At 45.9% G+C, this 15,838-nt stretch overlaps 1 protein-coding gene across 2 annotated transcripts in view; it reads right to left on the bottom strand.

Annotated features, from left to right (window-relative positions):
- TRAF3IP1 (TRAF3 interacting protein 1) overlaps positions 1–15,838 on the bottom strand; it is a 62,262-nt gene that overhangs the window by 19,121 nt on the left and 27,303 nt on the right. For both annotated transcript variants that reach the window (XM_044913462.1, XM_021678978.1), the window contains one exon: positions 14,038–14,114. In XM_044913462.1, coding sequence (XP_044769397.1) covers positions 14,038–14,114 — 77 coding nt within the window. The remainder of the gene's footprint in view (positions 1–14,037; positions 14,115–15,838) is intronic.

The raw sequence follows: 15,838 nt of genomic DNA, 5'->3' as shown, positions 1-15,838 counted from the left end.
ACTTGGGGCAACAGGAATGAGGACGCAGCTCAGGGGGAAGAGCACAGCCTCGGCCAGGCGCCTACGTTCACATCCCAGCCCTGGTGCTCACCAGTCCCGAGGCCCCAGACGAGTCCCTTCGCGTCCTGATCCCCCAAACAGGGGTGACAACAGTACTTTTATCTCACTATATTCTCTGGGGTGTTAGTATCCAGAGGCTACTATGGCACAGAAAACACAGAAGAATCAACACATATTTTAAAACAACCGTTTATCAAAGAAGTGGTTATAAGTCCGCAGCATTCCTACCCACCAACCACTAGAAAAGAAATTTAAAACAGGGGACTTCCAATACCAGAATAACCTCTAGAGTGCCCACACACAAATCCAACAAACAACGGGCGCAGTCACTACAGAAACAAACCACAAACGTTTCCTGAGAGGCACTGAAGACCGAACACATGGAGAGATCCCTGCTCATCAACACTCCTACTTAGTTCCCGAGACGGCTTCCCATGGTGCTCAGTCAGCTGCCTACGGTATTTCTACGGAAGCAGAAAGGACCAAAAATAGCCCAATCACCCGATACGAGGCCTGTTTATAAAGCTAATCAGAGCAGTGCAGAACCGGGCAGGGCCAGTGAGACAGACCACAGACCACAGAATGGCCCACCACCTAGGCGTTTGTACAGCCCATGAGCTCAGAATGGCTTTTACTAAATAAATAGTTGAAAACAATATTTAAAGGGTAATATTTTATGATACATGGAAGTTCTATAAAATCTGCATTTTTGTATCCACAAAAAAAAACCCAAAAACTTACTTGAGTCCAGCCACACTCGTTCATCTGGTTGTTGTCTAGCTTCTTCGAAGCTGAATACCGGTGACTGAGCATGCATGGCTCTCACAGCTGAAAATACGTCTTTCTGACCCTTTCTAGAAAAAGTCTGCTAGGGTGCCTGGGTGGCTCAGTTGGTTAAGCGACTGCCTTCGGCTCAGGTCATGATCCTGGAGTCCCGGGATCGAGTCCCGCATTGGGCTCCCTGCTCGGCAGGGAGTCTGCTTCTCCCTCTGACCCTCCTCCCTCTCATGCTCTCTGTCTCTCATTCTCTCTGTCTCAAATAAATAAATAAAATCTTTAAAAAAAAAAAAAAAAGTCTGCTAACCTCTGGCACACAGAATCCAGAAAGCGCTGCGGGCACACGTCACTTTCACACACAGCAGAGCAACATGGAAAGGAGGAAAAACTGGTTATTCATAACAGAGAAAAACTGCACCTCGATCTCACAGGACAGCGGAAAATCAACTCCAGGTGGATTAAGGACAGAAATGTCCAAACAAAGCTTTAAACATTTTCAAACATTTAAAAAGAATAAATATCTTTCTGGCCTTAGAAGACAGATTTCTTAACTAAGACACAAAAAAACACTAATCTTAAGAGTTAAGACTGAGAAATTTTAGTTACATTAAAATTAAGAACTCAGCCGTCAAAAGACACTTTAAAGAAAGCGAAGGGGAAAAGTTTTGGGCAATGATTTTAACATGATTTTACCTCCCTTGACCCTCTGCCGCACCACCGAGCCTTATTGTGTTATTTTTTCCATAAAACCGATTTTTCAGAAACTGGTTTAGGGCTTCTGCGCTCAGTTCCATAGTGATGGTTATGCTCAATTCTATTTGCTTAACTGGTTTTATTTCCTATAGTCTCTACTAGCTTCGTTAAAAACTAAGAAGTGAAATTAATTTCGATACATTTGATCTAACTCAATATATCTAAAATACTGTTTCAATATGCACTCAACATAAAAATTACTGAGACACTTCATATGTTGTTTTGTTTTGTTTTTCTGAGTCTTCCAAATCTGCTGCATATTTTATCCTCATCCTGTGTTCAGTCCGGCCTGGCCGCTTTCCACATGCTCACACGCCCAGGGGACAAGCGGTGTCTGCACTCATCTCCAGAGCTGTGGGCCTGAGGCTTCTTTTCAAGCTTACTTTTCCCAGTTATCTAAGTAGACTACGTCGTAGGCCATCTTTTCCCCTAAGAATCCAAGAGCAGTATGTTTTTGAGCCCTTGCACCACCCAGATACACCTTTCTTTATTTCTACATACGTAATGCCAACCTGACTAAATAACAGGAGTCCTGAGTCAACCTGCTTCTCACAAAGGCTGTGGCTACTGTCCCCTCTTCTTCGGGCATTTAGGGCTGCAGAGCAAATCTAAAAGCAAATCCAACTTTGGCTCTTTTGAAAAGAACCCACTGTTTCTTACAATATGTTCTTTCCTGGAACATGAAGCCCTTAACTTTAAGCGCAGACCCATAGCGGGTTAAGCTCTTGCTCTCCGTGAAAGTACCAAAGTGCCTCTAAAAAAAACAGACTTTGCTTAACATCCCATTAATCTAGGTCAGAAAGCTTATCATTTTTTTTTAAAAGATTTTATTTATTTATTTATTTGAGAGAGAGAGAAACAGCATGAGAGGGGAGAGTTCGAAGAAGCAGGCTCTCCGCTGAGCCGGGAGCCCGACGTGGGACTTGATCCCAGGACTCCGGGATCATGACCCGAGCCGAAGGCAGTCGCCCAACCAAATGAGCCACCCATGCGCCCAGAAAGCTCATCATTCTTATCACACTTTACTTTGAAATCTGTCTTACTGTCCGAACTACAGTCTCCACATTGGGGCAGAAAGCCACGCGGCCAGAGGGCTGTGCCTGCTCCCCGGTCTGCGGTCACGAGTCACAGTGTGAGGGGCTACCAGCAGCACCTGCTGGTCAGCAAGGGGCTCACTGAGGCTATGGCACCGCGACCCCCACGTCCTCTTCTCCAGAAGCATCGTGAGAACATCCACTAACCTTCCAACTGCAGTTCTGTTTATTTCGTTCTGCCAAGTGCTGCCTCATATTTGATCATTTGTTCCTTTCCATCTCCCTCTGTCTCTTCTAACTTCTGTTCCATGAGCTGAAATTCATCTAGTCAACACGCTGAAGATAACTTATGTCTAGTGCCGTGCTAGCCACGGGAGACCTGGGTCTCCACCTTACAAGATTCCATTCCAGGGGAAAGTCAGTGGCTGGTCTTTTCCTCCTGAACCATTCAGTCCTAAAGCCTTTACGTGGGCCAAGCAAGGAAGCACCTGCAGCAGGGTGGGGACAGGGAGCCACAGGGCCCAGAGTGAGGACATCCATGTGGGGGAGGGGAGGAGCAGCCTTCACAGGGCGGAAGGAGTCCCATGCGGGGAAATGGCTAGCCCAGGAGGGATCGGGAGTCCACGCACGGGGCGGGGGTTGTCAGAGCCTGAGGTGGGTGAAGAGGGCATGCACACGGGCCAGGGGAACAGCAGCGACAGGGGATTCGTTCACTAAGTCAATGTACAAGGACAAGGACAGCCTTGCTCCTCATGACTGGAGAAGGAAATTATACATACAGAAAGGGAGAAAACTGGCATGATCCCTGTGGTGCGTGCGAGCATGCACACACACACGTGCGTGCACACACACACACACACACGCACGCACATTTTCCTGTAGCTCTGACCACCAAGAGCGCCTGAGAGCCGACCACTGCAGACGACTGAGCACGCCCAGCAGCAGATCTTGCTTCCGAAACACCATTCTCCACTAAAAGGAACCAGGAGAAATGGCTGGTTCCGGGGCTGGGACGGGGAAAGTCAAGATGAGCCTGGAACATCTTGGTGAGCCAGAAAGAAAGGAAGAACTCGAACAACAAACTAAGGACACAGACGCCAATTTGAAGGAGCTCCAGCGGACAAATCTGGCGCAGTCTGAGCACCAACAAATATGGGGCAGTCTGAGCACCAGGCAGAGAGGGTAACCCCCTGAATAAAACTGGAAACTGAGCCCAGGACGACTGAAATAAGTGACGAAGTGGACAGCGAGTGGAGAGCAGGAAACTTCCACTTCCCAGTACCTCCCCAGAAAATGCTAGTAATTACAAAGAGAAAACGAGGCGCGAGACACTGGAGAAGCCTGGCAGAAATCCTCTTCCCTCGAGAGATCCGAGCACGCAGCCCCAGTCGCAGGACAGGTGGGAACACACGCCCTGTGACAGGCCATCCTTCCCCGAGCCTGAGCCGCCCCGCCCACGGGGCTGACGGGCCGAACCGCACTGCGGCCCACGGGGGCACAGCAGCACAGATCCCGCGAGGCGGCCGGCGGGACGCGCTCCCTCTGCACCTTGAACGTCGTCATCAGTCATCTCCGAAGTATGTGAGAGTTCTCAAAAGTGCCCTTCACAACATTACACGTCTGACCTGCTTGTCTTCAAAAATTGCTTTTAACGTTGTGTAAAATTATAAACTTTACTGTTAGTTTTACAGCATGACTTTCTATCATTTTTCACTGCAAACGAACTCTCTGTAGTACAACAAAGCTTTCATAAGCTACCTGGAAACTTAATCGGTACCAAAAATACAAATATTTGTAAATTACTCCTGAGTTTCAAAATCTAACCAAACTTTCAGAATGCATCGTGTTTGTAACATGGAGTATACACGTAACGGCATAATTCAGACCACGTGTCCACACACAGTTTTATTTACAATGTCTAAATAACGTAATGTCTAAAATAAGCACACTTCTATTTTATTTTAATGTCTTTTTTTTCCTGTAAGGGATTTAAGAATATTCTGTGAAATTTAAAGCTTACCTCTAGCAAAACCCTGACATAATGCAAGCTCCTCGCTAAGTGGCTGTCAGTCCTGGCCTCGGGCTCTGTTAATTAGTAAAAGGGTCCCAGCTGGTGGGGAGGGGTCTTCAGCCAGAAAGAAAGGTTTGGAGAATTCCGTCAGGAAACCAATATGAAAAATCATACATGCATCACTGCTACAAGTAGGAAATCAAAATATTTTAAATTCAAGTGTTTCAGTTTTTCTTTACTGTAAAAAGCCCCATGAAACCCATCTCCTGGAGAAAAAGGACAAAGCTGCGTCCCTGGTTTGCCCACGTCAGCCCCTTCTGAGCCTGTTTCCCCAGGTTCAACTACAGCCAAGGAAGCCTGACTCAGCAGCAGCACCCTTCACTGGTGCTGCTCTTAAGTCAGAAGTCAACAGACAGGAACGACACAGAGACAGGAACTAGGAAAATAATAAAATGCATTTCTCACTTCAAACAATGAGCACAAACGCGTATGTTTTAGAAAGGACAAAAATAACTAAGAAATAAGAAAAAAAGTTTCAAGAGAAGCCAAAGAAACGTGGAATTTCAGGACTAAAATAATTCTGGAAGCAACTGCTCCACCTAACGCCAAGAGAATCCCTGTGTGCCTGCTCCACGTGGGACAGGGCCTGTGTGCCAACAGGCACATGCGTCCTCAAGGAGCCTGGGTGCCCGGAAGCCGGGGAAGCGGTGGGACGCAGGCCTGGAGCGCGAGGTCACGCGCAGGAACGTGGCCGAGAGAGGAAAGCCGCTGTGGCTCCCCTCACCGCCGCCACCTGCGAACCACCTGGGCGAGCAGGGACCCCGGAGGCCCAGCCCAGCGGCGCCACTCCCAGCGGAGAAGGAAGCCAGACCACGGGGACGCCTCTCCTTTCCAGGGTGCTTTTCCTTACATGCCCTCCTCAAGTCTCACCAGCTACTTTCGTAAGTCTTCATGCTTCTACAAACCAGTGAGAAAGGTTCGGCAGGGCGGGGGCATCCTCAGTCTTTCCCTGCCGGGGGGCGGGGACCGCACTCGCCGGGCAGCTGTAGCTTCCAGAACTCCTGGCAGAGTCCCCTCTGTTCCCTTACTGCTCTCCGCACAACCTGTGTTTGTTTCCGCCCCGACTGACTTGGATCTGAATTCTAATCCTTATCTGCTGATCCTGAGGCCACCAGAGCATCGACCCTCCTACCTCATCAATGCGCCGCCCGGACTGTGCTCACACCCACACCGCTGAACCTGCATTTACAGCTACGGACCCAGGCTGGTGTCCGTGCAAAGCAAAGAGGATACTGATGGAAAGAAGGCCAAAATGATTGCCAGGCCAAACCAACTAAATCTAGAAAAGTGATAAATATAAAATGATATGAAAGTTAAGCTGACATTTTGGGTAAAAATAAAATCTTTTTTTTTTTTGAGAGAGAACGTGCACAAGCAGGGGGGGTAGGCTCAGAGCAGCTCCACGCTCAGTGTGGAGCCCGATGCTAAAAATAAAATCTTTATTCATCATATTATCACTCACTGAGTAAACATATTAACCAGAAGGTGATGACCATTCAGTTTGGAAATGTTTGTCAGACCAGAGCTAATCACATTTTTGTGATCCAATTTTCTTAAGTCATGTATATGTTTTCCTTCAGAGAAAGTATTCTGATATTTTATCCATATCATGACCATCGTATATACAAAGAAGGCCTATTTACTCATAATTATCTCCACAAAGTTCATATTCATGTGATGTTTTGATGGTTTCCAAACCATTTTCACAGTCTGTATCTGTGGCATATATCTGTAAATATTCTTTTTAAAATTTTTTTTAATATGCATTTTTTCAGGGTACAGGTCTGTGATTCATCAGTCTTACACAATACACAACGCTTCCCACAATACATACCCTCCCCATTGTCCATCACCCAGCCACCCCATCCCTCCCGCCCCCCTCCCCTCCAGCAACCCTCAGTTTGCTTCCTGAGATTAAGAGTCTCTTATGGTTTGTCTCCCTCTCTGGTTTCGTCTTGTTTCATTTTTCCCGCCCTTCTCCTATGATCCTCTGTCTTGTTTCTCAAATTCCTCATATCAGTGAGGTCATATGATACATGTCTTTCTCTGTTTGACTTTTTTCGCTTAGCATAATACCCTCTATTTCCATCCACGTCGTTGCAAATGGCAAGATTTCATTTTCTGATGGCTGCATAATATTCCATTGTTGTGTGTATACATATACATATATATACACATACACACACACACACACACACACATACATACACACCACATCTTCTTTATCCATTCATCTGTCGATGGACATCTGGGTTCTTGTGGACATTGCTGCTATAAACATTGGGGAGCAGGTGCCCCTTCGGATCCCTACATTTGTATCTTTGGGGTAAATACCCAGTAGTGCAATTGCTGGGTCATACGGTAGCTCTATTTTCAACTTTTTGAGGAACCTCCATACTGTTTTCCAGAGTGGCTGCACCAGCTTGCATTCCCACCAACAGTGTAGGAGGGTTCCCCTTTCTCCGCATCCCCGCCAACATCTGTCATTTCCTGACTTGTTAATTTTAGCTATTCTGACTGGTGTGAGGTGGTATCTCATTGAGGTTTTGATTTGGATTTCCCTGATGCCGAGTGATGTTGAGTATTTTTCATGTGTCTGTTGGCCATTTGTTTGTCTTCTTTGGAGAAATGTCTGTTCATGTCTTCTGCCCATTTCTTGATTGGATTCTTTGTTCTCTGTGTGTTGAGTTTGGTTAAGTTCTTTATAGATTTTGGATACTAGCCCTTTATCTGATATGTCATTTGCAAATATCTTCTCCCATTCTGTCTTTTGGTTTTGTTGACTGTTTCCTTTGCTGTGCAAAAGCTTTTTATCCTGATGAAGTCCCAGTAGTTTATTTTTGCCCTTACTTCCCTTGCCTTTGGCAATGTTTCTAGGAAGAAGTTGCTGCAGCTGAGGTCTAAGAGGTTGCTGCCTGTGTTCTCCTCTAGGATTTTGATGGACTCCTGTCTCACATTGAGGTCTTTCAACCATTTGGAGTCTATTTTTGTGTGTGGTGTAAGGAAATGGTCCAGTTTCATTCTTCTGCATGTGGCTGTCCAATTTTCCCAACACCATTTGTTGAAGAGACTTTTTTCCACTGGACATCCTTTCCTGCTTTGTCGAAGATGAGTTGACCATAGAGTTGAGGGTCCATTTCTGGGCTCTCTATTCTGTTCCATTGACCTATGTGTCTGTTTTTGTGCCAGTACCATACTGTCTTGATGATGACAGCTTTGTAATAGAGCTGGAAGTCCGGAATTGTGATGCCGCCAGGTTTGGTTTTCTTTTTCAACATTCCTCTGGCTATGCGGGGTCTTTTCTGGTTCCATACAAATTTTAGGATTATTTGTTCCATTTCTTTGAAAAAAGTGGATGGTATTTTGATGGGGATTGCATTAAATGTGTAGACTGCTCTAAGTAGCATTGACATCTTCACAATATTTGTTCTTCCAATCCATGAGCATGGAACGTTTTTCCATTTCTTTGTCTTCCTCAATTTCTTTCATGAGTATTTTATAGTTTTCTGAGTACAGATCCTTTGCCTCTTTGGTTAGATTTATTCCTTTGTATCTTATGGCTTTGGGGTGCAATTGTAAATGGGATTGACTCCTTAATTTCTCCTTCTTCTGTCTTGTTGTTGGTGTATAGAAATGCAACTGATTTCTGTGCATATTCTTAAGTGGTATTGTTGATTATATGCTGGCAACAATTTTATATCCAAAACCTAAAATCCTCCGCCAGCATAGTGGAAGACTTTGCACTACTTGGGAATTGTGTCTCCTTTAAAATAAAAGAATCACCTTATTTCCTAAAATAACTAACTCACTCTTTATGAGTAAAGTCAGTGTCAGCAGCAGCCTGGTTTTGCTACTGAAGTCTCACCAGTGAAGAATGTCGTAGCATATGTCCCTTTTCTTTCTTTCACAGCAATTTAAATGGAAACAGTACTTCTAGCAAAAGAACATCCATCCAATAATACTAGGACCACAAACATCCAAACTAAAAATACTTTTATCAGGTGCAGACTTTCAGTTAAAGAGTGATTCTGAGGAGCCTTTTTCTAACAGGGTTCAGGTATTTGTGATGAAATTTCACCACCTAGTGACCAAAATAAGGAATAACTTAAAGATCTATTCAGATCACCAAAGTAAGGGAATAAAATCGAAATCCCTGACTTTCACATAAGAATTGAGCTGACAGTTGTTCACTACATACGACTTACTGTAACTGAAAGCGAACATGTTCAGGATAAGGTCATTTTATCCATCAAGAGTCCTTTCAAGACGCACATTCCCAAATACCTAATTCTTTCAGATGACTGTCCCTAATCTCTACAGCCACATGGCTGCTACATTAGGCCCGGGTTACAGCCTTCACTAAGAAGGGCAGTAGAATACACACATTCACGTCAAAGTAAACGCACGCCAAGGTCTCACCTGAAGAGATGTACGACCTCCAGAGGATGCGGTTTACGTGACCAAGAAGGGAGAGAGTAAAATCACAAAAACTTTAAAAATAAACTAAAAAAAGAAACCCACTAAGAGAAATACTCTATTTCAAAATAAAGAATTTCAATGAAAAGAAAAAGCATCTAAAATTGACACTCGATTAGAAGTGACCCAACATGGAGAAGCCTGACAGAGGAGAATGCAAACGGGGACAGCAGATCAGGAATGAGAAGTGAGGGCACCATCTCTGAAACGGCTGGCTAACATCTAAAGCATCTTCGTTTATAAAGTTCAAAAAGCAAGTGCTTTTAAGGCAGAAGGAGCACTAATAAAACTGCTTTTCTGGGTGTTTTTCAAAACCTGCTTCATAAATCTGAAGGAAAAAAATGCTGGCATGAGCTAGTATCTTACTACTAACAAAGTTCATATTTCCTCTTGAAAAGACAGCAAGTCGGCCAGGATAATGAAGAAAATGCTCAGTCTGAGGCACATATTTATTCTATAATGTATTATTCACGTGCGTCAGTACGGTAAGAAATAGCTTTCCCCCCAACGCAAGGCCAAAGGCTGGCCTGAGGGACGGCTCAACCGCAAGCTCCTACCTCCTTAGCGCTGAAAAAGCAATGCTCCCCCCGAAACAAGGGGAAGCCCGAGACTGGAGGCACACAATTTACATGAAAAGCAGAGAAAACATCTACCATCTGAATTTTTAAGTGAGACAGAGAGAAGACAGCAATTATGACAACAGGCAGACATGGCCTGTGCATTTTGAGCACATAGTCTTACCACCACCACTTTGCAAAATCCACCAGAGGCATTGAAGTCTGGATCCAAAGCACAGAGAGCAGACACACTGTGCAAGGACTCTGAAACACCTGTAAAAACTGACCTCAGACTAGGCCACAAAGAAAGGCTTAATTCCAAATAATCGATACCATACAGACCATATTCCTTGAACATGAAATTTCATTATAAATTGTCCATAAAAAGACTTTCTAAAAACCCTTATGTTTCAAAACTAAAGAACAGGCTCCTAAATAGCCCACATGATAAAAAGAAATAAAGCATTTCAAATTAAAATTCAAGGAACTTTTAATATTAGTATTTAATAAATTTAAATAAAGCACGCTTAAAGAGAAATGTATAGCCTTGGGGCACCAGGGTGGCTCAGTCGGTTGAGCATCCAACTCTTGATTTCAGCTCAGGTCATGATCTCAGGGTCCTGAGATTATGCCCATGTCGGGCTCTGTGCTCAACACAGAGTCGGCTAGAGATTCTCTCTCTCCCCGCTGCCCATCTCCCCGCTCACATGCACCCCATGCGTGCACTCTAAAATAAATTTTAAAATTAAAAAAAAATGTATAGCCTTAAACATATTCGTTTAAAATGACAAAGACTAAAAATGAACGAGCTAAGTATTTTACACAAGAGAATAAAAACGTAAATAACCAAAGAAATTAAAAGAAAAATAAAGAAATCAATGAAATGAAAACAAAAGTGAGTATCTACAAAACCAGGAGTTGAGTCTTTGCTAGATGATGCCTGTTTCAGTACTTTCTTTAAAGTCTCATCAAAGGAAAAAAAAAAGACAAAATTTCTGGAAGAAAAGGGAAACTGTTAACTATAGATATATTTTTTAAATCGTAAAAGCACCGCTGAAACATCTTGATGCCACGGCTTTGTAAAATGTGAAGGACACAGTTCCCTGGAGAAAGGCTGGGGAGGGCTCGGCCAGGCTCTCCCTCCCACAGCAAAGCTTCCTGCCCCGTGTGCAGCCCACACGTGGGGGATGTGCCACTTCCAGAAACCCTTGGCCCCCGGCCAGGCAGCCAGCCTCCTCCACTCACCCATGTGCCTTGCAAATATTATCGTTTTCGGAGCGTGCCAGGCAGGGAGAAAACTTGGCAAATTCTAGTCTGTGTGGAAGCCCTGATCGTTAGCTAAGCGAACCGAGGCCTGGAGTAACTATTTCACTTCATGGTCCCTTCGTGGCAAAGATCTGGCCAGTACCACGGAAGTGGCAGTGGGATGCACAACTTCCAAGAAGTCGTCTCCAAGGAAAGGGGTGTGCTCCTCTCCTCCTCTTCTCTACCCCTCCCCTCCCTTCCTGCTGGCTGCACCTGGATAGCCTCCTTGGGCCATGAGGTGCCCTGAGGGGCCCTGAGGCACAAGGGTCACAGCTGTGGGGTGACGAGGCAGAAGGCATCTGGGCCACAGCCACCTCCAGACTCTGACTCAGGAGCCAAAGCACTTACCACCTCAGTTAAGCCTCTAATGCCTTAGATCTCTCCTTCACTCACAGGTCAACCCAATCTTAACTGATTCTTAGAGATTACCAAAAGAAACTCAAAAAGAAATAGAAAAACGGAATATACCCACTCAAGAAATTGACTTGGTAAAACAAACAGAAATGACTAGTTCAAAGGAACAGAAAAGCTATAGCAAGTTGTCAACACTAAGAAAAGAGCAAGAGGAGAAACCAGCAGTCAGGACAGAATAATCATCAGCCATTAAGGAAATGCAAATTAAAACACCAAAATTAGAAAGACTGAGCATTCCAAGTGTTGATGAGGACGTGGAGGAACTGGGACTCGCAGATGCTGTGGTGGGAATGTAAACGATGCAACCACTTTGGAAAACACTGGGCAGTTTCTTAGAAAGACCAACATACGCTGACTGTGTGAGCCAGCAGTCTCGCTCCTCGGTATTGACCCAAAGGAATGAAAATCTCTGTCCGCACAGGACTCACACGTGAATGTTCTCCATAGCTTTACTTGCAAAGGACCCAAACTAGAGACAGCCCAAACGCTCCTTACCTGACAAATGGACACACACCCTGTGGTACATCCATACAGTGCACGACCCAGGAATAAAAAGGAATACTGTTACAAAAATAACATATCATCAAAATAATCATGACGACTGAGAGCAGCCTGAGCAAACAGGAGCACATACATTCCTGGGAAACACAGACCAGAGGGACCAAAAGCAGAGCAGCAGCCGCTGGGCCCTGGCGGGAGGGGGGGCATGGGGAGCCGTGGCCGGAAGGGGTCCCACAGGGCACAGGCCACTGTGGGGGGCGATGCACACGTCCACCGTGCTGACCGTGGATGGCCCAGACACGTGGAAACAGACTCTCATTCCACGGCCCAGCCACTGGGGGAGTAATTTGGCCGTAGCTGGTGAAATCGAAGCTCCACGCACGCTCTGGCACAATTCTGAGTCTGGGCGCGGACTCTAAAGCAGGATCGAAAACTCCAGCCCCAGGCTGGGTCCTGTTGCTGTGAATCAAGCCTCATCGGAACAGAGCCACACACAGGTGTTTACTGCTGTCTACGCTGTGACTGCTCTCAGGTTCTATCAGCAGAGCTGAGAAGCTGCGACAGATCGTATGGCTCCTTAGCCTAAAATATGTCCTGTCTGGCCCCCATGCGCCGGCTGACACGTGAAGGAGCCCGTGAGAGTTTGTGACAGGGGAAGGCCACTGAACCTATGCCCACCAGCACAGGAATTAATGAACAGATACTGGAAAACCAGTCATCAGTTCAGATGAATGACCCAGATGCCCAGGTCTCCCCACAGGGAGGGTCTCAGAACAGGATGCTGCCCGAAGAAAGCACCTCGCCTAACGTATCCGCAACAGGACAAGAAGAAAACCCGCAGAACAGAGGCAGCTGCGTTTAAAGCAGGTGACTGACTGCCCGAGGGCCGGCGGGGTTGGGGCCGAGGCAGAAAGGACATCACCTTTTCCTTACATTTTCATTTCTTTTATTTTAAAAACTCTAAGATGTTTTTAGAAGACCAGTCAGTGAAATTCAACTCCGATGTTCCTGAGCATCTGTAACAGACAGCGCCCCAACTCTGAAACACTGTGCTTTTTTAAGGCAGCACACGTTCACCAAACAAGGACAGTTTCCTTTTATCTTCTAAAGTCAGAGTACCCACTCTGAAATGTACTCTTCAGTACACAGCCCGAAGCATAGCCCTCGTGTGCTCTGCATGGAAAGCAGGGCTATAAAATTTACACCAACTGAAGCCTCGAAGGTTGCCCACATCAACAGCCTGGAGGGATACACTCAAGGTTTCCGAGTGGGTCCCAAAATATCAGGGACACAGGACAACCCTACGAAAAGGACTAGGTTAAAATGCCACAGCGAGACAACAGCCTGCATAAAGGCGGTCCTCCTTCCGGACGAGGCAGCGGGGGCGCCGTCAGGCGAAGGCCTGCACAGCACTCTTCTCCTGGGACTGTTCCCGCGCCCCTCTGATGTCGCTCGCAACTGTCCAGTCCCCTCACTGGCTGTTTCAGGCCACGTCTTCATGAAAAACTAGGACATTTTAGGCAGAATTATCTGTATATGTGTCTGTCAGCTGCCGATAAAACTATCCAAGAAATGTCTTCTGTTACAAAATCAGTAAGTGAGGATATATTCTCATTTTTGGAAGTGGCTATAGCAAACCTAGCCATGACATCTGAGGCATGCTACATGGCCTGCAGGTATTCACCCCAGGGTCACATGCCCAGGGGCGGTGGCTGGCAGGAAGCTGTGCGTCCCAACAAAACCACATCACACAGCTGCAAGGAAGACGGCTGGGAGGCCAGGTTCCAAAAGCACCCGGATCTAAAAGCCAGACTTGAAAACTCCCCAGTCTCTAATTTTGCAATCAGCCAGGGCCAGGCGCCCAGCCTCCCAACTCCGCAAGCAGGGGGAAGGGACTGGACAAGGCAGGACGGCGACAGCCACGGGGTCGGAGCAGAACAGGCCTCTGGCCTTGATTCCTGAGCCCCCACCCAGGACACAGTGGAGGAGCCCCGAGTTTTCTATCCTCCCAAACGAGGAGGTGGGAGGGAACTTTGAAGTGCGTCAGCAGACTCTGCTGATCAGCTCATGTGCATAAATCACTCCTTACCTTCTCTCCAGATCTGGGCGCCCGCTGCAACTTCTCATAATCTTTCTTGGTCTCCAGAATTTTTTTCACAAGTCCTCCTGTTGAGAATCAGTGGTTTTATGTTATTCTCTAAGGAGCTATTCTATTCTAAATGGGTAGAGGGGTATTCTTCCTCTTTCTATACTGAACACAGCTTTAAACAATCTTTATTTGATAAAAGGGTCTACAAGAGACTGATATAGCTGGTGGTGGAAATTAACTATAAAATCTTAGAGTGTTTCAAAGAAATCAGCTCCTCAAAGGTAAAAAAAAAAAAAAAAAACTTTGGAAATAGAAAACAATTATGAGGAAATGTAGATTAACATTCTAAAAGATAAGCATCCGTCACAAACAGGTGTGACAATTCTGAGCTGTTTCTAAGCACAAATACTCCTTTTATACTAGGGTAAGAGTCTTCAACTTCCTTTAAAAAAAAAAAGAAAAAAAGAATTGCCTGTGGGGTAAATGTCACACAAAACATTTTCTTTAGACTACTGTCTCATCCAAATGCGCATCCACATGAAACTGGCCGCGCACAGCCTCGCAGCACCTGGACGGAGGAGGGCGCGCTGTGAGCAGCAGTGAAGACTCGTCCGCACCGCTAAGGGACGGGCGTCAGTACACGCTGCCAAGTCGCAAAAGCACGAGGGAGACACGGAGGTACTGGTAAGAACACACACACACACACACACACGCACACCACGCACACCACGCACACATATTAACTTGTAAGTTTTTAAATCAAAGTATAAGCCATATTTCTTACTGTTACCTCCAGGGGGAGGGGGGGAGGGAGAGGACAGGGTGGAGGCCCCTAATCTCAGAATATATCTTGTTTGGTACATTTGACCTCAGAAATGTGTCAAATAAATAAAACAAAATTAAATTAGATTTTTCAATGCCTAAAAACTGAAACCAAAATGAAACTAATAAACTTAACAACATCAAACTGGCAAGCATAGCCTAACAAAAATTGTTCTGTAACTTTACAACAGAGTAATTGGTTGTCCATCCCTGATGGGAACATACCTGAGAACAGAGAGACCCCGAGAAAAACCCTACAGTGTTCCCAGTAATCTGTTGTCACTAATAGCCGGTGGTGTTCTAGAGGTGCTGTGCGTGCATGCCAGCCACAGGGTGAAGCAAACAGACGGCTGACACTGGGAGCCAGGACTTTTGGCATGAGACAGACATGCATGTATAAACTCAAAAATTTAGGAAAGACTCTAGAACAGTAAAGCTGCACTGGAAATACCAGTATGAGCTTGGATATGTGTTCTCATGTAAAAAAAAAGGTAAGAAAACCCCTAGAAACAACGACCAACCCAGAAGCAACATGCAGCCAGGCTCCTTGGAGAAATGGAGGGTTCCAGCCTTGGAGCAGGAAATACGCAAAATGAGCCTGAAACATCTGGTCCTCTCAGAAAACAAGGAAGCTGCAAAGTCTCCCAGGATGTGTTGAAAGGCCCCAGAGAACTGCTCCAACAGGCTCCCACTGATTACATACTAGACAATCTGAACGTCGCTGACAAGAACTGATGTGGCGTGAAACGAGGCCCATCAAACACGTTAGAGGAAAACCCATGATCTCATACGGATATCGTACAGATACCGGCAACCACCACCCCACACGCCCTCTTCAGTCAGCGTTGATGGTACCGGGACACAGACTCACTCTGAGGAAATCCCTCCTCCAAGGGGCTACGCCACGGCACAGGCAGAGGCTGGGGGCGGGGGAAGCCCTGCACCACGGTGTCATCCAGCCAAACCTCGAGGAAGGGAG

Source organism: Neomonachus schauinslandi, chromosome 3, assembly GCF_002201575.2.
Source record: "Neomonachus schauinslandi chromosome 3, ASM220157v2, whole genome shotgun sequence".
NCBI lineage: Eukaryota > Metazoa > Chordata > Mammalia > Carnivora > Phocidae > Neomonachus > Neomonachus schauinslandi.
Note: the sequence above shows the minus strand (reverse complement) of the source record. Positions and strands in the feature narration are given on the sequence as shown.